This window comes from Oryctolagus cuniculus, chromosome 17, assembly GCF_051225735.1.
Source record: "Oryctolagus cuniculus isolate XC-2025 breed Fujian yellow rabbit chromosome 17, ASM5122573v1, whole genome shotgun sequence".
NCBI classification, from domain to species: domain Eukaryota; kingdom Metazoa; phylum Chordata; class Mammalia; order Lagomorpha; family Leporidae; genus Oryctolagus; species Oryctolagus cuniculus.
The window spans coordinates 36,282,448-36,307,183 of record NC_142883.1 but is presented as its reverse complement, the minus strand read 5'-3'; the positions used below and the strand labels follow the sequence as shown (position 1 = coordinate 36,307,183).

The window sequence follows — 24,736 nt, the reverse complement described above, 5'->3', positions numbered from 1 at the left end:
GGACCACTTTATCATTCCATTACTTTTTCAGGAAACGTTAGCTTGGAGAACCAAGGTGAATCCACAGCCTCAGAGAACCAGTATCTAGGTCCATGGATTCATTTAATCACAACCAGCGTACTGATAGGAGACGCCTTGAAGCAGAGTTGATGCTTCAGTTGCTGGCATAGGGAAGTCAATCCTTTTTTTTTTTCTGATAATAAAATAAAGTGAATCCAAAATGCATGTTTTTTCCCCAAAATGAAACTTTCTGAGAATGCTGGCAAAGAAACCAGTGTCCTTCGCTTCAGCTTTTCAATTAGAAAAAGGGGTAATGTGTGCTGTCAGTGTGAAAGTATATCCAATATGTTTGTCCTGCACTCAACAGGAGAGTGAACTGAAACATCTGGCCATCGCCTCAGTGAAATTGCAAAGGCATCTGTTTACCTCTCGGCTCTGTGACACTGATGGTTTTGAGCTTAAAATACACAGAACACTTTATCTGTGGCCTAATTTACATTGCCGAATACAACTACTTGAATCAGAAATCACTGTCCTCAATCTGAGTATTTCTCTCCCCGTGATTAGTGGGAATGTGAATATTGTTCCAAGACCGTGATGTGTTTGCCTGTTCAGACTCACAAACACAGAGCTATGCTCTGTGAACCTTTTCAGTTATGTTTTGTTAAGAATTAATCTCCGCAATCAGAAAAATGTGATTCAATGAAAAGAACTCAGGGCAAAAACTCAAGGCACATGGGATTTCAGTGCCATAAAGAATTCTCTCAGCTGTGGATATAACAAGGGGAAAATGTTAGAAATACCGTAGACTTACACCAAAGGTTTTCACATTGAGTCAGTTATTCAAGTTGATCGTTTGTAAAATCTTGAAATATGAGTGCACTCGGGTTTTGCCCAATGTCTTGTATTTGCTGCTTCATCTGTACAGTGTCTAATATAACTTTGGCAGCATTTCCTGCCCTCTCCATAAAGCATGAAATTCATAAAGCATTTTGATATTACTGTTTTGCAGCATATTACGTGTTTGTCAATATTCACGGGCAATTGAGAAGACATTCTAATTAAGAATCGTTATTTGGGAACAAAAAAATCTACTTTGAGAGAAAATATGTAGTGCTTTCTCCTTTTCAGAGTGGATTTTTAGGGATCTTGAATGCAGTCTCATAACTATTACAGTATTTAATGTGGAAAGAAGCTGGTATTAGGTGTTAAAAGTTATTTCAGAGCCTTTCTTTTCCTTAGGTAGTTCAAGAACAGCTTCACGTTTGTCACGAGCTTGATCCTCTGTGAAGGAATTACTTTTATTCTGTGGATTAATAGGTGCAGTATTGAGTGCATGCCCACAACATGGGAAGCACTGTCTCGAACAAATGGAAAAGGTCAACCCTAGGGAGCTGATGCTAGTTATATGAAGCAAGCAACTTGTTCTTTACTTCCTTGGGACGTTTGTGTTGTGTGTATGTATATGTTATATGTTGTGCCTATTCATGTATATGTAGATAATATGTCATTTTTTCAATGTGGATGAAAACCAATAGAAGGATATAGTACATGTCTTGTGTGAGTGTTGTCCCTTTCCTACTTCATTTAGGTGGGCTCCTTGGAGAAGGGTGTTGTGAGAATGGGGAGGGTTGGGTCATGAAGGTCTGTCAAAGTAGGGGTCAGAATACATGTAAACCATGATTCCTGCTGTGTTCCAGGTTGAAATTGTAACACACACTGGACCCCATAGACGTCTGTGGATGGGGCCACAGTTCCAGTTCAAAACCATCCACCCCTCAGGCCAAACCACAGTCATATCTTCTAGCTCATCGGTGTTGCAGTCTCATGGTCCGAGTGACACTCCACAGCCCCTTTTGGATTTTGATACCGATGATCTGGATCTCAATAGTCTGAGGTAAGGAATAAAAATTAGGGAGTGATTTGAATGGCAGGGTTAATATAGTCATCTGAGATGAGTATCCTGTGTAATAGTTAAGTTTGCTTTTTTGGCTTGGTACCATGTTGCAGACTACATATACTTTTATGTGTGATCCACTGTCATCACTTGGGGAAGATAAGATGGGATCGCATTACATGCAACAAAAACTTGTATTTCAGATTATATTTTACCTAAATCTAATATTTGGTACTCTTTTTTATGGAATCCTAATTTATGATCTTTACTCATGTTTCTAAGTGCTTGAATTTTGATTCAGTCCTTCTTTCCTGACATTTCTGAAGTTGGAATTATCTTCCAATGAAATTTCATTTTTGAATTTCATCTAGTCCTGCATATTTCGTTTTGGATAAGAAAGTGTTGCTGTAAATTCATTTATAGTTTCTTATCTTTTTTTAATTTTTAGAATTTATTTTATATGAAAGGCAGAGAAACAGAGAGGAGGAGAAAGAAACAAAGACAGAGATCTCCCATCTGCTTTTTCACTCCCTAGATGCCCGTAACATCTGGGCCTGGGTCAGGACAAAGTCAGGAGCCAGCACTTGAAATCTGGGTCACCTACATGGGTGGGAGGGACCCAACTGCATGAACTGTTACCTGCTGCCTCCCAGGGGCAGCATTAACAGAAAGCTGGGAGAATAGCCAGGATTCAACCCCAGTTACACTGATGTAGAATGCAGGCATCCTACATGGTATCTTAACTGCTACACCAAACGATTCCCCCTAATAACTGATTATTTTAAATGGAATTCTCATATTTTTTTACTGTTGTAGTCTCATGTTTGCTTTTAGTTTATAATACCTAGACTCAATACTTTAGAGACAATAAAGAACTGGGATTAATGCAATATAATCTTCCATTCCTTGTCTTTGTGAACAAAAAATCATTATACACCTTGATTTGAATACAAAATAGCCATCTGCTTTTCCTTTTATATCTTCTCCTTATTTTTTGTTTTTTTTTTAAAGGTAGTTCCTGAAGATTCCATTATTCTTTTTTTTGAAATTTATTTTATTTATTTGAAAGGCAGAGTTACAGAGCAAGAAAAAAAGGGAGAGACAGAGACAGAGACAGAGACAGAGAGGTCTTCCATCTTCTGGTTCACTCCCCAACAGCTATAACAACCAGGGCTGGGCCAAGCTGAAGCCAAGAGCTAGGAGCTTCTTATAGGTCTCCCACATGAGTGCAGAGGCCGAGACACTTGGACCATCCTTTGCTGCTTTCCCTGGTGCATTAGCAGGGAGCTGGATCAGAAGTGGAGCAGCCAGGACTCAAACCAGTACCCATATGGGATGCCGGTGCTACAGGCAGTGGCTTTACCTGCTACACTGCAGTGCCAACCTCTGATGGTTAGTTTTAAAGAATGACTCATAAAGAGGAATGTAACTTTAAAAAAAAAAAGATTCTATGAATTTACTTATTTGAGAGAGAGAGTTATAGACAATGAGAGGGAGAGATAGAAAACTCTTCCATCTGCTAGTTCACTCCCCAAATGGCCACAACAGCCAGAGCTGGATTGATGTAAAACCAAGAGCCAGGAGCTTCTTCTGGGACTCCCACATGGGTCCTGGGGCCCAAGTACTTTGGGCCATCTTCCACTGCTTTCCCAGGCCATAGTGGAGAGCTGGATCAGAAGAGGAGCATCTGGGACTTGAACCAGCACCCACATGAGATTCTGGTGGGGCAAGCGGAGGCCTAACCTGAGACTCCACAGTGCTGGCCCCAAGACACTCTTTTCTTTGTGGCCTAATTTTGCTTAGACTTGCTCATCTCAGAGCTAACTAACCACTGCCAAGATACTGTGGGGTTATCGTGGCTGGTTTAGAAATACAGTCATGGGGGTTGGAATGTTGGGTAGTACTTCATAGCAGTCATAAATATTTGTATTTCAGTATTTTCAATTTCAAGTTCTAGACCAATTGTGTTATTTTATAACTCCCATTTCTTTCTTTCCCACAACACACACACACAGATTCAAACCGTACTTTCCATAGTTACTCTTTGTCTTCAGTTCATACTTGGCGTTTCAGGCTTCTGTAATGTGTTCCATATTTCTTATCAACTTCTTATCCTCCACAAATACCCTTTATGAACTCTACACCTTACACAAATCATGCACCTCAAGATGCCCTGCATTTATCATCCTCAACCACAAATCCAAGGCTCTGCTTGTTTGAGTCCTGAGCTTAAAGGGTACCTCTTTCTCCTCTTCATATATCCATATTCCATTACAATCATCCCTCAGCACCCATGGGAGACTGATCCTAGGATCCCATTTGGATACCAAAATCCAAGAATGCACACATCCTTTTTAATCATAGATATTTCAAGGTTAATACTATTTATTCTAATGCTCCTGAAGACCCTTGCCATTTGTATGTTTATCATTGTTGAACAACTTGGAACTGCAGGTAGTAATTTGCCATTTTGTTCAAGTTCTCGTTGTTTCTTATTTCTGCTAGTAATTTTATGGAAGTAACTCTGTTAGTAGTGATCCTGGCCAAACTCCTTGGAGCCACACAGCTTCGCTATCCTGTGCTTAATATCATATATAAAGTGACTTTCATTATTGATTTGAAGGGAGCATTTCAGAATTTTACCTCCTATGTTGCTGCCTGTTGTGGAACTCATTACTAGCTGTGATGCTATTTATGAATTTGAAGATTCTCTTTAAAAATGTGTCTTCTGCAAATAACAGACACTCCCATTCTACTTATTTTATTCCTCTAAATTACCCTCATCTTTCATTCTCTTACTGAAAAATCTCCTATGTAACATAGGAAGTTAGGTTAGAATGTTTGTAGTAAGTTAGCTTTGTGCACTACTTAGTGGGTACAGCTCCCCTGTTTGTCTGGTTTAAAATGAATGGTTCTTTAATGGATTGGGCTATTTAAACACGCCTGATTTAAGGTCTGGTGTAGTATGTGACAGTTGTGATGCCAGTAACATATGTGAATTAAATTAAATTGCATTGCAGGATCCAACCCGTCCGCTCTGACCCAGTCAGCATGCCAGGGTCATCCCGTCCAGTCTCTGATCGAAGGGGAATTTCCACAGTGATTGATGCTGCCTCAGGTAGAAAACCATCTCCCAAATGTGTGCTGAGCAGTCCTGTGCATTTTTCAGTTATTCTTTCTTGTATATGGTAGAGAATGATATTCATTTGCCTCCTTCTTTTGTGTGTGTGCATGTAGGGGGGATTTTTCTTACAGTAATGTGCCTTTATTTGTTGCTAAACAAGGCCGTGCATTTAGCCTTCTAAGATTGGTGAATGATGCAGTGGAGTTGGCGCTTGATTAAATGTAATAATGAACATAGTATTGAAGGCTACAGAGTTGATGACTGCTTTGCCTTTGATCACTGAAATGTGGAGAAGCAACCTTGACAGAGAACGTAAATACAATATATGGATTCAATTTACTCAACCTGTTGAGTATCAAAGTGCCTGATCTGTGAAAGTAGAGTCCAAATGCTGTGACTTGAATGGTTTTACTATTGAAAGCATGGAGTTTAGAAATTCATTAAGTGAGCTCTGTTCTATCTATTCCAGTTATTAATTTCCTATCTGTAGAACCAGCTATGAATATGTACCGTTAGTACTTGAAAGGAGAGACTTTGCAGATGATGGTTGCTACTTTAGTACTGGAAAAGTGTTTTCAGAGAGGCCTGCTAAATAATAGGCCTGTTGGTAATAATATATTTTCTCATCTCTAAAATGAGTGATCAAGAAAATAAGGACAGTGATGCCTTGCATTATTGTGCAGCTGAGAAACATCTGAAGATAGCACAGAGCAGGATTTCATCCCAAAAAGTCTTTCACAAGTAGAATTATTAAATACTCGGCATTAGTCAAACAGTTGAGTCAGAGAGGATTTTAATCTATAGCGATTTCAAAATCCCTAGAGACTGCTGATTTGATTGAGGCTTAAACTGTGAAAGAAAATGGAAACAAACACAAACTGATTTGTGAAGGTCACTTTTGAAAGGCCATAGCTTCTGTTTCTGACTCTGTCTCTGGATATATTTTAAATTTGCAAGCTAATGAGTTTTGTGCATTTTCTTAGGCTTCTGATTGTTTGATCAGTGGATTGTGCCTGTGTCTATTGAGCTGTCCAGATTCAGGGCTTATGCCTGAATTTTTAATGGAGATTTTTTTTCAGACAACTCATACTGCTTTAACTTGTCAGTCATGTTTGTTTCCTGGAAATAAGCACAGAAATGTGTATTCTTTATCCTTGCTTCTCTGCATTGAGTAAGGTACCAAGATAGGTAACTTAAACAATAAATCTTTTTGACAGTCTCAGTCTGAAAATTCTTATGTATCATGCTGGTCTGGAATTATCATTTGAAATTGTGAATCTTGGAAGTGTTACGTGTTTTATCCTGAAGGCTTTTATTGAAGATCACGATCGCAGGCCTTGTTGAGCTTTTTAAACTACCACATTATTAATGTTACATTGGCAAGTAGTAGCTAACAGGAGAGCCTTTTGCCAAAGAACTTTCCTTGGGTTTTTAAAAGTTGATGTGTTCAATACTCTAGTCTGGAATGAACGATTTTAGCTCTATTTAAAGTTGCATTATGCAACCTGGAGGAACTTCACCAAAATGGTGTGTCTAGTTTTGTTTTATCCACTGCAAGAAGCATTTTTTAGCTCATATCTGAATAGGAGTTAGGTGTTTGCCCTTGGTTTACCTAAATTTCCATCAGAGCTGTGTTGTAGAAATTCCCAAGGTACTGCTATATAGCTCTGAGCCTCTACCTGAAAGTACCTGTCTTTTGAGTAGGGAAAAGATTTTGGTGATGAAGCTTTACTAGTACCTTTCTAAGTCTGTTTGCATTGTATAAAGCCAAGAATTTGTTGCTTTTTTTTTTTTTAAGATTATTTGGAGGGCAGAGTTAGAGAGAGAATTCTATCTGCTGGTTCACTCTCCAGTTGGCCTCAGTGGCTGGAGCTGGGCTGATCTGAAACCAGGAGCTTCTTCTGAGTCTCCCACATGGGTGTGGGTGCCCAAGCACTTGGGCCATCTTCCACTGGTTTCCCAGGTGCATTACTGACGTCTGTATGTGACATGGGTGTTGCAGGTGGTGGCTTTACTAGTTACACCACAGCGCTGGCCTCATGAATTTGTTTTGAAAGACAACCAGAATAATGAAAAATGGGTGCTGCTTCCTCCAGCTTTTTTTTTTTTAAAAAAGATTTGTTTATTTTACTTGAAAGTCAGAGTTACACAGAGAGAGGAAAGGCAGAGAGAGAGAAAGAGAGAGGTCTTCTATCCAATGGTTCACTCCTCAAATGGCCGCCATGGCTGGAGCTTTGCCGATCTGAAGCCAGGAGCCAGGACTTCCTCTGGGTCTCCCACGCAGGTGCAGGGGCCCAAGGACTTGGGCCATCCTCTGCTGCTTTCCTAGACCACAGCAGAGAGCTGGATCGGAAGAGGAGCAGCTGGGACTAGAACCGGTGCCCATATGGGATGCCGGCGCTTCAGGCCAGGGCGTTAACCCGCTGCACCACAGCGCTGGCCCCTTTCTCCAGCTTTTGAGCTGAAGAAGTCTCAGTGTAGATGGGGAATTGAACTTTTTATTAATTAAAAAAATGTTTAATAGACAAACACACAGTGTTCTTATATATAATTAGACTTTTATAAATATGTTTTAAGCTACATCTCCAGTGGTTTCTATAATTTTTGAATGAGAGTATATGTTGCTCAACACATTTTTTGAGTAAATACTATTTTGTTACGGAACCTGTAATAGATCTTCTGTTAAAAGAGTATTTTCTACTGCTATTTAACAAGATAGATGCTAAATGATTTAAGTTCTCTATGGAAACATGTTCATGGGAAAATTCCATTTCAGATTCTCCAATTTTTAAAAAATCTAATAAATTTTTATAATTGCTCCTGAATCAGGAAGTACTTCTCTGATTATGACCTATGTATTTGAGTTAGCTGCATATTAGCAAGAAGCTTCTCTAAACATTTGGTTGCCTGTTGCTTAGAGATGTTCAGTGTGGTGCCTCCTGTATTAGACTATTAATCTTCAAGTTTTTATATGATTTCATGGATTCTCTTTAATTGTTGCTGTGTCACATATTATAGCTGCCCCTCTGTTTTAGTGACTGCTTTTGCTCTGTCCAACTTGGTGTTTCATATAATTGCTTTTTAGAGGTTATGATCTAAAAATTGCAGTGATACATTCAAATTCATTGATAGCTACAATAGTTTTCCAAGTGAAAATACTTTATTTGACCTTTGGGTCTACAGTTTATTTTTATCTATGTGTGTTGTATTAATTTAGCTACGAAACTGAAAGAGATGATTGGAGCATTTGTCATTTCTGCTAGGAGTTTTTTTAACAGCCTTGATTATGTTGTAATTTCTGTTTTACACAGAAACACACTCCCTAAAATAAGTATTTTACTTGTTACTCACAGTGAATTCTGTGCCTTTAGATATATATATATATTTTTTTTTTTGACAGGCAGAGTGGACAGTGAGAGAGAGAGACAGAAAGGTCTTCCTTTGCCGTTGGTTCACCCTCCAATGGCCGCTGCGCCTGGCGCACTACGCTGATCTGATGGCAGGAGCCAGGTACTTCTCCTGGTCTCCCATGGGTTGCAAGGCCCAAGCACTTGGGCCATCCTCCACTGCACTCCCTGGCCACAGCAGAGAGCTGGCCTGGAAGAGGGGCAACCGGGACAGAATCTGGCGCCCCGACCGGGACTAGAACCCGGTGTGCCGGCGCCGCAGACGGAGGATTAGCCTAGTGAGCTGCAGCGCCGGCCCGTATACTAGCTTCCTACCAGCTTTATATGTGTGTGATTTAGAACATCAGCAGATCTCTTAAGTGCTTGATTTAGGTGCTTCTCCTATAATATCTATTTCATCTTACAGGCCACCTAAAACTGTGGTTCAGATAATTGTGAGATACTCCCTTGGCTAAGGAGAAGACCAGTGTGGAAATGGATGCTTCATAGGATTTTAACCTAAGACATAGGCTCCTCAGAAGAAATGGGATTTGAGGCAGTTGCTAACTTTATCCTTCATCCGGCTAATTATATCAGTATTTCTTGACAAAGCACTGTAGCAGTATCTTAACTTTTTTTACTTACACGTTCTTTTTAATTGTCTAAGAATTTTTTCCCATTGTTTGTACCTTATAACATGTATCTCTCTTTTGATAAAGGCCTTGGTGCTCTAAAGAAAAAGCAGAAAGATAGCTGTTATTGTGTTTTTGAACTTTGTTTCCCAGATTGGTGACAGATGTTCAATGAATTAATAATCCCTTTACTTGCTTTTGAGTCACCAAATCAAGGATCCTAGAAAGATCTGGCTCACCCTGAGTTTGTTGATTCTGGTTTGTCATTTTACTGCGGACATTGTTGTACCATCTTAAGAACTGAAAACAACTGAAACTGAAAGTTAAAATTTAAGGTAGGCTTGTCTTGTATGAAGAGAAAACATCTTTATCAAACTGTAACATTAAGTTTTATAACCATAAAGGGATAAGAAATGCTGGGAGGACTAAGGAATACGAAAGCTAAAAAGGACGGTCATGACATATATATAAAATGAGTTCTTAGCCTTCAGAGCAGGTTTTTACATAAAAGATGTTTGTTTTACATCAGTCATTTCCATTAATAGGCATAAACTCGCAAACTTGGTATTTGTTGTTTGAATAGGTCAGGGTTCTCTGGAGAGAATCAACAGGGCATGTGAATGTAGATATATTAAAGGGGACTTCCTACAGGGTTATCTATAGTGTTTAGCTCAGTCCAAGTCTGAAGGCATAAGAACTGACATAGCTCAGTTCAAGGCTGGAAACCTGAGGACCTGATGAGCAACCCACAAGTCCTCACGTCTGAGGCACATCTCAGCTCTCTGGACGAAAAGATCTGCTCACCTTTTGCATTTATATTCTCCAGGCCCCCATCCAATTGGCTGATGTACTCCCACATTGAGGGCCGGCCTCCTTTATCTTGGGCAGTATGAGTCATATGCTAATCTCCTCTGGAAGTACCCTCACTCAAAATAAGTGCCTTTAGGTTTCTAGATATTCCTTAATCCAGTCAAGTTGGCACCTAAAATTAACCATCACATTATTTTCCTTGTCTTGAGATAGGTAGTGTTTTTTTTTAATAGTTGAAACACTAAATTTTTTTAAAGATTTATTTATTTACTTGAAAGTCAGAGTTACAGAGAGAGAAGGAGAGGAAGAGAGAGAGAGAGAGAGAGAGAGAATCTTCCATCCACTGGTTCACTCCTCAATTGGCCACAACGGCTGAGCTGCGCCAGTCCAAAGCCAGAGCCAGGAGCTTCTTCCAGGTCTCCCATGTGGGTGGAGGGGCCCAAGGACTTGGGCCATCTTCTACTGCTTTCCCAGGCCACAGCAGAGAGCTGGATCAGAAGTGGAGTGGCCAGGACTCAAACCAGTGCCCATTTGGGATGCCGGCACTATAGGCGGCGGCTTTACCTGCTATGTCACAGTGCCAGCCCTGATGCTAAATAATTTTATACACTTTTTAAAAAAAGATTTATTTATTTATTTGAAAGTCAGAGTTAGAGAGGCAGAGGCAGAGGGAGAGAGAGAGAAAGAGAGAGAGGTCTTTGATCTGCTGGTTCACTCCAAAGCCAGGAGCCAGAAGCTTCTTCTGGGTCTCCCATGCTGGTGCAGGGTCCCATGGACTTGGGCCATCTTAAACTGCTTTCCCTGGACATAGCAGAGAGCTGGATTGGAAGTGGAGCAGCCGGGACTCACACCGGTGCCCATCTGGGATGCCAGCACTGCAGGTGGTGGCTTTATCTGTTATGTCACAGCGCCAGCCCCAATAATATTAGAGAATGTATTAATTTTAAGAGATAATCTTTGAACATCTACTTTTCCCAATATAACAAAATAATTTGTTTATGGAAGAAAAATATACATGAAATTACAGCTGCTTTCATTTTATTAATTTTATAATGATCATATTTGACATTTGATGTATGAGTCCTTTAAACAAATAATACTTCTTATTAGGTGATAGGAGACTTTTTTGACCAGTTCTCACTGTATCTTGCCTTCATATCCATGCTGAGGGGACATTTTTTTAGTAAATATTTACTTATTTATTTATTTGAAAGGCAGAGTTACAGGAGCTTCTTCTGGGTCTCCCATGCAGGTGCAGGGGCCCAAGAACTTGGACCATTTTCCACTCCTATCCCTGGCCATAGCAGAGAGCTGGAGCAGAAAAAGAGCAGCCAGGACTTGAATTGGTCCCATATGGGTGCCGGCACTGCAGGCAGTGCTTTTACCTGCTGTGCCGCAGTGCAGCCCCCGAGGGGACAGTCTTAGAGAAGCTTCCTTTTATATATATATTTTTTAAACTTTTATTTAATGCATATAATTTTCCAAAGTACGACTTATGGATTACAATGGCTTCCCCCCCATACCGTCCCTCCCACCCACAACCCTCCCCTTTCCCACTCCCTCTCCCCTTCCATTCACATCATGATTCATTTTCGATTATCTTAATATACAGAAGATCAGCTTAGTATACATTAAGTATGGATTTCAACAGTTTGCTCCCACACAGAAACATAAAGTGAAAAATAATAGATGATTTTTTTAAATGATGATGAAATCAGAGCAGACCTATTGTCATGTTTAATCCCAGTGAGAGTCAAGTTGGGAATTGATAATTTCTTTTTTTTTTTTCTTTTCCTTTTTTTTTTTTTTACAGAGGATCAGTTTAGTATGCATTAAGTAAGGATTTCAACAGTTTGCACCCCCATAGAAACACAAAGTGAAATATATTGTTTGAGTACTCGTTATAGCATTAAATCTCAATGTACAGCACATTAAGGATAGAGATCCTACATGAGGAGTAAAAGAGGGAGTCCTCCCAAATTCTTTCTATGAAGCCAGCATCACCTTAATTCCTAAGCCAGAGAAAGATGCAGCACTGAAAGAGAATTACAGACCAATATCCCTGATGAACATAGATGCAAAAATCCTCAATAAAATTCTCGCCAATAGAATGCAACAACACATCAGAAAGATCATCCACCCAGACCAAGTGGGATTTATCCCTGGTATGCAGGGATGGTTTAATGTGCGCAAGACAATCAATGTGATACACCACATTAACAGACTGCAGAAGAAAAACCATATGATTATCTCAATAGATGCCGAGAAAGCATTTGATAAAATACAACACCCGTTCATGATGAAAACTCTAAGCAAACTGGGTTTGGAAGGAACATTCCTCAATACAATCAAAGCAATCTATGAAAAACCCACAGCCAACATCCTATTGAATGGGGAAAAGTTGGAAGCATTTCCACTGAAATCTGGAACCAGACAGGGATGCCCACTCTCACCACTGCTATTCAATATAGTTCTGGAAGTTCTAGCCAGAGCTGTTAGGGAAGAAAAAGAAATTAAAGGGATACAAATTGGGAAGGAAGAACTCAAACTATCCCTCTTTGCAGATGACATGATTCTGTATTTAGGGGACCCAAAGAACTCTACTAAGAGACTATTGGAACTCATAGAAGAGTTTGGAAAAGTAGCAGGGTATAAAATCAATGCACAAAAATCAACAGCCTTTGTATACACAGACAATGCCATGGCTGAGGAAGAACTTCTAAGATCAATCCCATTCACAATAGCTACAAAAACAATCAAATACCTTGGAATAAACTTAACCAAAGACGTTAAAGATCTCTACGATGAAAATTACAAAACCTTAAAGAAAGAAATAGAAGAGGATACCAAGAAATGGAAAAATCTTCCATGCTCATGGATTGGAAGAATCAATATCATCAAAATGTCCATTCTCCCAAAAGCAATTTACAGATTCAATGCAATACCAATCAAGATACCGAAGACCTTCTTCTCAGATCTGGAAAAAATGGTGCTGAAATTTATATGGAGGCACAAGAGACCTCGAATAGCCAAAGCAATCTTGTACAACAAAAACAAAGCTGGAGGCATCACAATACCAGATTTCAGGACATACTACAGGGCAGTTGTAATTAAAACAGCATGGTACTGGTACAGAAACAGATGGATAGACCAATGGAACAGAATTGAAACACCAGAAACCAACCCAAACATATACAGCCAACTTATATTTGATCAAGGATCTAAAACTAATTCCTGGAGCAAGGACAGTCTATTCAATAAATGGTGCTGGGAAAATTGGATTTCCACGTGCAGAAGCATGAAGCAAGACCCCTACCTTACACCTTACACAAAAATCCACTCAACATGGATTAAAGACCTAAATCTACGACCTGACACCATCAAGTTACTAGAGAACATTGGAGAAACCCTTCAAGATATTGGCACAGGCAAAGAATTTCTGGAAAAGACCCGGGAGGCACAGGCAGTCAAAGCCAAAATCAACTATTGGGATTGCCTCAAATTGAGAAGTTTCTGTACTGCAAAAGAAACAGTCAGGAGAGTGAAGAGACAACCGACAGAATGGGAAAAAATATTTGCAAACTATGCAACAGATAAAGGGTTAATAACCAGAATCTACAAAGAGATCAAGAAACTCCACAAAAACAAAACCAACAACCCACTTAAGAGATGGGCCAAGGACCTCAATAGACATTTTTCAAAAGAGGAAATCCAAATGGCCAACAGGCACATGAAAAAATGTTCAAGGTCATTAGCAATCAGGGAAATGCAAATCAAAACCACAATGAGGTTTCACCTCACCCCGGTTAGAATGGCTCACATGCAGAAATCTACCAACAACAGATGCTGGCGAGGATGTGGGGAAAAAGGGACACTAACCCACTGTTGGTGGGAATGCAAGCTGGTCAAGCCACTATGGAAGTCAGTCTGGAGATTCCTCAGAAACCTGAAGATAACCCTACCGTTCGACCCAGCCATCCCACTCCTTGGAATTTACCCAAAGGAATTTAAATTGGCAAACAAAAAAGCGGTCTGCACCCTAATGTTTATTGCAGCTCAATTCACAATAGCTAAGACCTGGAACCAACCTAAATGCCCATCAACGATAGACTGGATAAAGAAATTATGGGATATGTACTCTTTAGAATACTATACCGCAGTAAGAAACAATGAAATCCTTTTATATATTTTTTAAAAAAATTTATTTTATTTATTTGAAAGACAGAGTTGCAGAGAGAGGTAGAGCCAGAGAGAGAGAGGTCTTCCATCTACTGGTTCACTCCCTAAATGGTCGCAACTGCCAGAGCTGAGCAGATCCAAAGCCAGGAGTCAGGAGCTTCTTCTGGATCTCCCACGTGGGTGTGGGCCCGTCTTCCATTGCTTTCCCAGGCCATAGCAGAGAGCTGGATCAGAAGTAGAGTGGCTGGGACTCAAACCAGGACCCATATGGGATGCCAACACTGCAGGCCAGGGCTTTAACCCGCTGTGCCACAGTGCAGGCCCCCCTTTCATCTTAATAGATTGTTCTCATGCATGGGGGAAAGGGTATTCCTAAGGATTAAGAGAGGACTTCAAAAATTCATTGCAAGTAGAATTAAAAGATGTTTATTTTAATGCAGAACTGTTTGAAATGCATGCATAGTTTTTCATAAGACACGTTTTCCCTTGACTTTATGAACAACCCTCTAGACATGAATTTTATAATTTTTTACACCAAAATAAGCTTACCTTTTTAAAAAAAGATTTTTTTTTTGTTTATTTGAAAGGCAGAAATAGAGAAGGAGAGAGGAAGAGAGAGAGATCTTCCATCTGCTGGTTCATTCCCAAATGGCCATATTGGCCAGGCTGTACCAGACCAAAGCCAGGAGCCAGATGCTTCCTCTGGGTCTCCCATGTGGGTGCAGGGGCTCAGCCACTTTGAGCCATCTTCTTCTGCTTTCTCAAACTTGTTAGCAGGGAGCTTGATTGGAAGTGGAGCAGCCGGGATACAAACAGGCACCTATATAGGATGCTGTCATCACAGATGGCAGCTTTACCCACTCTACCACAATACCAGTCGTGAAGTTATGTTTTTTTTTTTTAATGTGTTTAGAGATTTATTTATTTATTTGAAAGGCAGAGTTACAGAGAGGCAGAGAGAGTGAGACGCCTTCCATTTGTTGATTCACTCCCCAAATGGCTACAATGGCCAGAACTGGGCCGATGTGAAGCCAGGAGCCAAGAGCTTCTTTTGAGTCTCCCATGGGCATGCAGGGGTCCAAAGACTTGGGCCATCTTACACTGCTTTCCCAGTCCATAGCAGAGAACTGGAACAGCTGGAACTCGAACCAGCGCCCTTATGGGATGCCTGCACTACAGGTGGCAGCTTTACCTGTTATGCCACAGAGCCGGCTCCCTGAACTTACGTTTTAATTCCATTTTGCATGAACTTTTTCAAATGCACATATATCTGCAGGTGCTGTTCTAATATGAGGCCATCAGATTTGTTCATTTTCTCAGAGACACAGAGATGCTGGCAGTAAGAAGCATTTGCAAAAGGGTCATTCAGTCTATTATAGTGTGGCCATGTAGCTCTGTGATCTTAAAACTAGAATTGAGTGACAGAAGTGATAATCATGATCTTGAATTTTACTGAAACCTTCAACAGATCTCTTTTTGTACCTAGACATTTGTTGGCATCTGTAAAAATGTTTCTTGTGCAAAACTTTCTTCCACCTCTTTTGGAAAGGATATAATCAAATGGTTTCCTAAAATAGTTCTCAGGTATGAAGGACGTAATGAGCTTTAGAAATATTAAGCTATTTCTCTGCATAAATGATGTAGTTTTCATTTAATAGAGTTCCAGATAGGCTTGGTGATTATAAAGTGACAGAAACTCCAGGCATGTACCTGGAGTCCTCAGAGCCTATGTGCGATCAGTAAGAGGATTAAAGAAAGGGTAAAATTAAAAGCTGGCTCAGTCCTGACCTGTGAACCATCCCTTAGAGGGGAAAAATATTCAAGCTTCGATATTTAAATTGACTTTTCTACTAAAAATCAGGAAATGTATGTATTGAATCAGTTTAATCTTTTGTACAGCAACTGTCTGTAAGAAATCAAAAGTCAACTGTAGAGATTGAGAAAGCAAGGAAAAAACCTGATTTGTCTGTTAGAAAAGTGCTCCACCACATCTGTCTTCTTCTATTTCAAATATTCATTCTTTTCATTCTTGTTTCTAAAAATTATAGGAAGGTAGAAGATCAAAGCCAAGTTAACAATTTGGAAAAATTTAGCTCAGCACAATTAAGAGAAAAAATTGCCCCATTTGAAGATGAAGAAATGGTAAACAGAAGTAGAAGTTGTTGGGAATGTTTCCTCTGATGACACATTGCTGCTTTGAATAAATCTTTGTGTCAACTGAATCCTCGCCTGTGTTCTCTTCTATTGCAAACACCAGGTCCTTGATGTGACTAAATCTCTCCTTTGCATTTGGAGAAAGAATTGTGGGAATTCCCCACACTGTTGTTACACCAGGGCACCACGGATTGATGTGGGACTTTCTGAATAATACACCCAACTTTTCCCTTTGGCCTTTGTTACTACAGCCCTCCTACAGAGCTGAGCTGTTTATGCCATCTGTAGCCTGAGACTGTGGTGGCAGGGGGACAGTGTTGGGGGGCAGTATTAGAAATTGTTTAAGTCTGAACCGGGAATTCCATTTGTCTTTGTGACACGAGTGTCAAACTGTTAGTGCCACACTATTTTAAATTGTGTCCAAGAGCCTCAGAGGCTTATGCTTATAGGTGCCATCTATATCCTTAGAAATGAACAAAGGGCCTCTCTCCACTGAATAGTCAGCCCAGTTGGCAATTAAAGACTAGCCTGGGTCCTGACCCAGGCCACTAGTTGGAAGCAGAGCCTGTCCTTTTACCTTGGTTGTTGTTGAGAGCTGTCATAGAAAAACTAAAGTAAATAATTAAAGTGAAAACAGTTGTTCCTGAGAAAAGTCTTGTTCTGCAAGCTTGTTGTAGTAGGAAGAATAATGGGCAGTAAAAAGTATCTTTGTACTAGTCTCAGCTCTGCCTTAACTGACTGTTTGGCAAATTGCTTCAAAGCCCAGTGCTTTCTTCCATAAAATGAGAGAATTGAACTAGGTTATTTCCAAAGTCTTTTTCATCTTGAAAAATTGATGAGTCTGTACCTTGGATCACCTTTGAAGATGTTTATAAGATTAGAGTATAATTTATGTACAGCAAAAATTGCACATTAATCATATAGCTCAGTAAAATTTTATACCTATATAATCATCATTCCTATCAAGATGCGGAATATTTCCATCAGTTCAGAAAGTTCCCTCATACACCTTCCAGTGAATGCTGCCTCTGACTTAGAGCTAACCAGTTTTTATCATGATAAATTAGCTTTGCCTTTATTGACTGTCGTATAATTGGAATCATTCCATCCGTACATTTTTATATCTGATTTCTTTTGCTCAGCTTAGTGATTGTGAGATCCATCCAGATGTTACATATGTCACTAATTCATTTTTAACATTATAGTGTGGTAGTCCATTATATGATATGTCACAATTTATATACCCTATATCCTGTTGCTTCCAGCTTTGGGGAATTATGTATAAAGTTGCTATAAATATTAGTATACAACTCTCTCTATTTAAAAAAAATGCATTTGCACACATTTCCTTTTGGCATATACTTGGGAGTGGAATTGCCTGACCATGGGGTTAACTTGACTAGGAAGTATCAAAAAGTATACTAAAATGACTATACCATTTTGCATTATTTAGGAAAGATGGATTTATTTATTTGAAAGGCAGATTTACTGATAGGAAGAGAGAGAGCGAGTGAGCGGTCACGCGCTAGCTCTTCAATCCCCAAATGGCCACAACAGCCAGAGCTGGGCCAGGCTGAGGCCAGGAGCCTGGAGCACCATCCAGGTCTCCACATGGGTGGCAGGAGTACAAGCACTTAGGCCATCTTCTGCTGCTCTCCCGGATACATTAGCAGGAAGCTGGAATGGAAGAGAAGCAGCCGTAACTCCGGTGACGCTCACGTGGTTGCTGGTGTTGCAGGTGGCTGCTTAACCCGCTGTGCCACACACAGTGCCTGCCATTCTAGGCAGAGTGAACTGTGGTTGTGTTTGCTTTTCTCTGATGAATCTTTTTTTAGAAAACTTTTATTTAATAAATATAAATTTCAAAAGTACAACTTTTGGATTATAGCAGTTTTTCCCCCTATAATCACCCTCCTACCTGCAAACCATTCCATCTCCTACTCCCTCTCCCATCCCATTCTTCATTAAGATTCATTTTTAATTATCTTTATATACAGAAGATCAACTTAGTATATACTAAGTAAAGATTTCAACAGTTTGCACCCACACAGGCACACAAAGTGTAAAGTACTGCTTGAAGACTATTTTTACCATTAATTCTCATAGTATAACACGTTAAGGACAGAGATCCTACATGGGGAGTAAGTGCACAGTGACTCCTGTTGTTGATTATCAATTGACTCTCCTATTTATGACGTCAGTGATCACCCTATGCTCTTGTCATGAGCTGCCAAGGCTATGGAAGCCTCTTGAGTCCACCAACTCTGACCTTGTTTACACAAGGCCATAATCAAAGTGGAGGTTCTCTCCTCCCTTCTGAGAAAGGTACCTCCTTCTTTGGTGGCCCCTTCTTTCCACTGGGATCTCACTCACAGAGATCTCTCATTGAGGTCATTTTTTGCCACAGTGTCTCTGATGAATCTTGATGTTTAGCACCTTGTATATAGTTATTGACCATTTGGATATATTCTCTTGTGTAGATCCCCAGTGTTTTAGTGAATATCAGGGGTTCTCCAGATGTTCTGGACATAGATCATTTGTTAGATGTGTGTGTGTGTGTTGCAAGTATGTTCTTCCAGTTACTTGCCTTTTCACTGTCTTAATTGTGTATTTTGACAAGCAAAGGTTCAATTAATTCCTGGTGGTGGTTTTTTTTTTTTTTTAATATTTTATGCCTTACATAAATTTCTCTTTTTTTCAATCTTGAAAGGATGCTTTTCTCCAGAAATTGTGTAGTTTAGACCTTCACATTTACCATTGGGGTCCTTTTCAAGTTAATTTTTTTTTGATGATTTAAAAAATTTATTTGAAAGGTAGAGTTACAGAAAGAGAGGGAGAGACATACACAAAGAGATCTTCCACCCACTGATTCACTCCCCTGGCTATGGCAGGCTGAAGCCGGGAGCCTAGAGCTTCTTCCATGTCTCCCACATAGGTGCAGTGGCTCAAGCACTTGGGCCATTTCCACTGCTTTCCCAGGCCCATTTGCAGGAAGCTAGATTGGAAGTGGAGCAGCCAGGTCTTGAATCAGTGCCCATATGGGATGCAGGTGTTGCAAGCAGTTTCTTAACCTGCTGTGCCTCAGGCTGGCCCCTCAAAATTAATTTTATTATAATGTAAGTCAAGAATCAAAATATACAGATTCTCCCATATAGATATCCAGTTGCCCAGCACTATTTATTGAAAAGATAGGCCGTCCTCTCTGTTAATTGCATTGATATCTTTTTTTAAAAAAAGCACCTCTTTATTTATGTATTTGAAAGGTAGAGGCCAGCGCCACGGCTCAATAGGCTAATCCTCCGCCTTGCGGCGCCAGCACACCAGGTTCTAGTCCCGGTTGGGGCACCAGATTCTGTCTCGGTTGCCCCTCTTCCAGGCCAGCTCTCTGCTAAGGCCCGGGAGTGCAGTGGAGGATGGCCCAAGTGCTTGGGCCCTGCACCCCATGAGAGACCAGGAGAAGCACCTGGCTCCTGCCTTCGGATCAGCGCGGTGCACCGGGCGCAGCGGCCATTGGAGGGTGAACCAACAGCAAAAGGAAGACCTTTCTCCCTTTCTCTCTGTCTCTCTCTCTCACTGTCCACTCTGCCTGTCAAAAAAAAAAAAAAAGAAAAGAAAAGAAAAGAAAAGAAAAGAAAAGAAAAGAAAAGAAAAGAAAAGAAAAGAAAAGAAAGATAGAGTTACAGAGAAGCAGAGAGAGAGAGAGAGGTCTTTGAGAGAGGTCTTTGATCCATTGGTTCACTCCCCAAATGGCTGCAACAGCCAGAGCTGGGTCGATCTGAAGCCAGGAGCCATGAGCTTCCTCTGGGTCTCCCATATGGGTGCAGGGGCTCAAGAACTTGGGCCATCTTCCACCACTTCTCCAGGTGCATTAGCAGGGAGCTGGATCAGAAGTGGAGCAGCTGGGACTAGAAACGGCCCAGATGGGATGCCAGCACTGCTGATGGCGGCTTTACCCACTATACCACAGGGCCAGCCCACATTGATATCTTTTATTTTGCTTCATGTTGTGTTATTTTTATCCAATTGTTAGGAGAGACAGAGATGGAGAAAGTTTCCATTCTTTATTTCACTCTCTAAATGCCCACAAAATCCAGAACTAGACCAGAGCTAGGAACTGGGATCACAATCCAGGTTCAGCTATTTCAGTGGTAGGAACCAAGCGGTTGGATTTGCCAACACTGCCTCCCAGGGTTTGCACCAGTAGCAAGCTGGAGCCAGGAGTCAGAGGCAGGAATTGAACCTCTGATGTGGAATGTGGGCATCCCAATCACTAGACTGAAAACCTGCTCCTGATTCCTTTTTCAAAAATTGTATTTTTCAAGGATTCTGTATTCTGTTCCATTGATTTATATAGCTGTCATTATACCAGCGTTGTGCTTTATTATTCACAGTAGGTTTTTTTTTATTAAGTTTTGAAACCTAATAATTTAATGCCACTGCCTTTATTCTTTTCTATGGTTGTGTTGGCTATTCTAGGTTTCTTGCTTTTCTGCACACATGCATCTGTGCAAACATAGCTGTGTTTCCCCAAAAATGTGGTCTACAGAACCCTGGGAACTCCCAAGATACTTTCAAGTGGTCCAGGAAGTCAAAACTATTTTTATAATAGTAGTAAGTCATTATTTGCCTTTCTTTCGTATTCCATGTTGACATTTAGTACAGATGGTGCGGAAGCAATTGTGGATAAAACTAACTGGTGGCATCTTAGTAAGGCATTGGCATTAAGCTCTGCTAATCACTGTAGCTACCCAGTTGGATTTTTGCTTTTGAAAAATTCTATTCATTTAAGAATATCATTGAAGTATTTAAAATAATAATTTTATCAACTTTTGATCCTGTATACCTTTAATATTCTGTAGTCAAGTGGGAATGAAGGCACTTACAGTTGTCCTGAGGAAAAGCCACTTGTGTGATTACTAGAGATGTGAGCCGTGCTAGCACCCATGTTCAGGAAGTAGTTTCAGCTGAAAGATCAAATGATAAACTATGTTAATAGACAGGAATCTTAGGCAGAAATTTGTTCAAAAATAAAGCAAACCTGTCTCTTTTAGGAAAACAAGTAATCATTTTTTACCACTGATAAAATTATAGCTTCCTGTTGAAAATTAGAAATTCAGATACCTTGTGTCTGCACCATCTATGTAATAGGTTCACACTACTTGAAAGACATTTCTGATGAGATAGATGGTGATATTAACTGACTTTTATGTCATATACTGAAATAACATTTGGAAGATCTGCAGTATTTTCTAAATGGCCAGTTTCATGGTGTTGCAAAATTATACAGGAGTAAAGGACTCCTTCCAAGTGCAAGAAGGGACCAAGGGTTTCCAAGTAACAGAATTCGAAAGGTAACTGGTATGGTTTTAAATTCCACATGGGAACTCACTTTTTAAATGTAATATCAATAATTCTGTAATTAATACACAATTATTCTTAAGTGTTGAAACTTAGCTGAAAAGTAATCCCTGTTAAATATAAAAGTGGGAATAAGAGAGGGAAGAGATGTACAATTTGAGACATGCTCAATCTAACTTGCCCCAAATGGTAGAGTTAGAAACATACCAGGGGATTCCAATTCAGTCCCATCAAGGTGGCATGTACCAATGCCATCTCACTAGTCCAAGTGATCAATTTCAGTTCACAATTGATCACACTGATAGGTCTAAGAGTCAAAGGGATCACATAAACAAGACTAATGTCTGCAAATACTAACCGATAGAATAAAAAAGGGAGAGAATAATCCAACATGGGAAGCAGGATACACAGCAGACTCATAGAATGGCAGATGTCCTAAACAGCACTCTGGCCTCAGAATCAGCCCTTAAGGCATTTGGAACTGGCTGAAAAGCCCATGAGAGTATTTCAGGCATGGAAAGCCAAGACACTTTGGCCAAAAAAAAAAAAAAAAAAAAAAAAAAAAAACAAACCAAATGAAAGATCTCTGCGAGTGAGATCCCAGTGGAAAGAACAGGTCATCAAAGAAGGAGGTATCTTTCTCTAAAGGGAGGAAAGAACTTCCACTTTGACTATGACCTTGTCTAAATACAATCAGAGTCGGCAAACTCAAAAGGCTTCCATAGCCTTGGCAACTCATGACAAGAGCCTAGGGTGATTACTGATGCCATAAACAAGTGTCAATTTGTTCAGTCAACAACAGGAGTCACTGTGCACTTACTTCTCATGTAGGATCTCCATCCTTAATGTGCTGTACATTGTGATTTAATGCTATAACTAGTACTCAAACAGTATTTTTCACTTTGTGTTTCTGTGTGGGTGCAAACTGTTGAAATCTTTACTTAATATATACTAAATTGATCTTATATATATAAAGAGAATTGAAAATGAATCTTGATGTGAATGGAAGAGGAGAGGGAGCAGGAGAGGGGAGGGTTGCAGGTGGGAGGGAAGTTATGGGGGGGGAAAAGCCATTGTAATCCATAAGCTGTACTTTGGAAATTTATATTCATTAAATAAAAGTTAAAAAATGTAATATCAATAAAGAATATTGCCAGATTCTGAAAATGCTGCCAATATACTCTGTGCATTTCCAGTTACGTGTTTGAGTAAGGTCAACTATTCCTCACATGCTTCAAGCAAAATAAAATATCACAACAGACTGAATGCATATGCAGATACAGGATCCAGCTGTTTTCTATTATGGAGGCATTCATAAAAATGTAAAAAATCACTTTTCTCACTATTCTTTCTTGGTTTGGAAAAGTTTTTTTTTTTTTTTTTTTTTTTTTTTTTTTTTTACTTTAAAATGCCATTTATGTTAATACATGAAGACTTCTTTTCAAAGAGGACAAAGAGGAGGATCTCCTGCCCACTGGTGACTCCCTGAGTGCCTGCACCATCTGGGGCAGCCCGGGGGGAGCGAGGAGCCTGGGCCTCCACCTGAGTTTCCCAAGGGGCGGTAGGGAGCCAAGTGCTTGCAGCACTGCCTGTTGAGTCCCAGTGTGCCGCGTTAGCTGGCGTCTGGAGTTAGAAGCAGCGCCAGGACTCCAGTGGCAGCAATCTGACGTGGGGTGTGGGCGTGCCAAGCAGCGTCTTTTTTAAATTTTTTTTAAAGATTTATTTTACTTATTTGAAAGAGTTACAGAGAAAGGTAGAGACAGATAGAGAGGTCTTCCATCCTTTGGTTCACTCCCCAGATGACCACAACAGCCACAGCTACACCGATCCAAAGCCAAGAGCTTCTTCCAGGTCTCCCACATGGGTGCAGGGGCCCAAGGACTTGGGCCACCCTCTACTGCTATCCCAGGCCATAGCAGAGAGCTGGATTGGAAGAGGAGCAACCGGGACAAGAACCGGTGCCCATATGGGATGCTGGTGCTTCAGACCAGGGCATTAACCCGCTGCGCCACAGCATCAGCCCCACCAAGCAGCGTCTTAACTGCTACATCGAACAGCCACCCCAAGGCTTGATTGCTGTTGCTTAAAAATTTCCTAATACTTAGTAATTTTTAATAAATCTTTTTTTAAATATATTTTTATTTTTTTGACAGGCAGAGTGGACAGTGAGAGAGAGAGAGAGAGAGAGAGAAAGGTCTTCCTTTTGCCGTTGGTTCACCCTCCAATGGCCGCCACGGCCGGCGCGCTGAGGCCAGCGCACCGCGCTGATCCAATGGCAGGAGCCAGGTGCTTCTCCTGGTCTCCCATGGGGTGCAGGACCCAAGCACCTGGGCCATCCTCCACTGCACTCCCTGGCCACAGCAGAGAGCTGGCCTGGAAGAGGGGCAACCGGGACAGAATCCGGCGCCCTGACCGGGACTAGAACCCGGTGTGCCGGCGCCGCAAGGTGGAGGATTAGCCTAGTGAGCCGCGGCACCGGCCATAATACTTAGTAATTTTAAATGTGGATGGATATACTACACACAAACCCAAAGTCTTTGTAGTCCTGGGTCAAAAAATGTTAAGAAAACACTGAGACATACATACATATACACACACACAAGCATTTGTATATATACATGTACTTAATCATGTATTAAGTAATCAGCTTATTCATTTCTGCAGGAGTTCAGATGTGATTTAATTGGGATTTCATTGTACACATCAAATTTGGGAGAATTAACCTCTTAAAATTACTGAATCTTCTAATACCTAAACTTGTTTTGCTAACTTTTGATTAGGCCCTTTAAATTCTCAGTGTTGAGTTTTTACACATCATTCATATTATTTATTTATTTCTAATATTTAATCCTTAAAAGTTAATTTACATGGTGTGTTTTCATCATAGCTTGTAGAATTTTTTTTTTTTGTATATTGAACTTGTATCTAGAAACTTTATTTTTTTTTACAATGATACTTTCTAGTCAGTTGACCAAGGTGGCTTTCTTTTTTTAGATTTATTTATTTATTTGAAAGTCAGAGTTATACACAGAGAGAAGGAGCAGCAGAGAGAGAGGTCTTCCATCACTGATTCACTCCCCAATTGGCTGGAACAGCTGGAGCTGTGTCGATCCAAAGCCAAGAGCCAGGAGCTTCCTCCGGGTCTCCCACACAGGTGCAGGGGCCCAAAGACCTGGGCCATCTTGTACTGCTTTCC

At 40.4% G+C, this 24,736-nt stretch overlaps 1 protein-coding gene across 21 annotated transcripts in view; it reads left to right on the top strand.

Annotated features, from left to right (window-relative positions):
• BCAS3 (BCAS3 microtubule associated cell migration factor) overlaps window positions 1-24,736 on the top strand; it is a 611,182-nt gene that overhangs the window by 323,039 nt on the left and 263,407 nt on the right. For all 21 annotated transcript variants that reach the window (XM_070060998.2, XM_089317313.1, XM_070061000.2 and 18 more), the window contains 2 exons: window positions 1,701-1,897; window positions 4,918-5,015. In XM_070060998.2, the coding sequence (XP_069917099.1) occupies window positions 1,701-1,897; window positions 4,918-5,015 (295 nt within the window). The remainder of the gene's footprint in view (window positions 1-1,700; window positions 1,898-4,917; window positions 5,016-24,736) is intronic.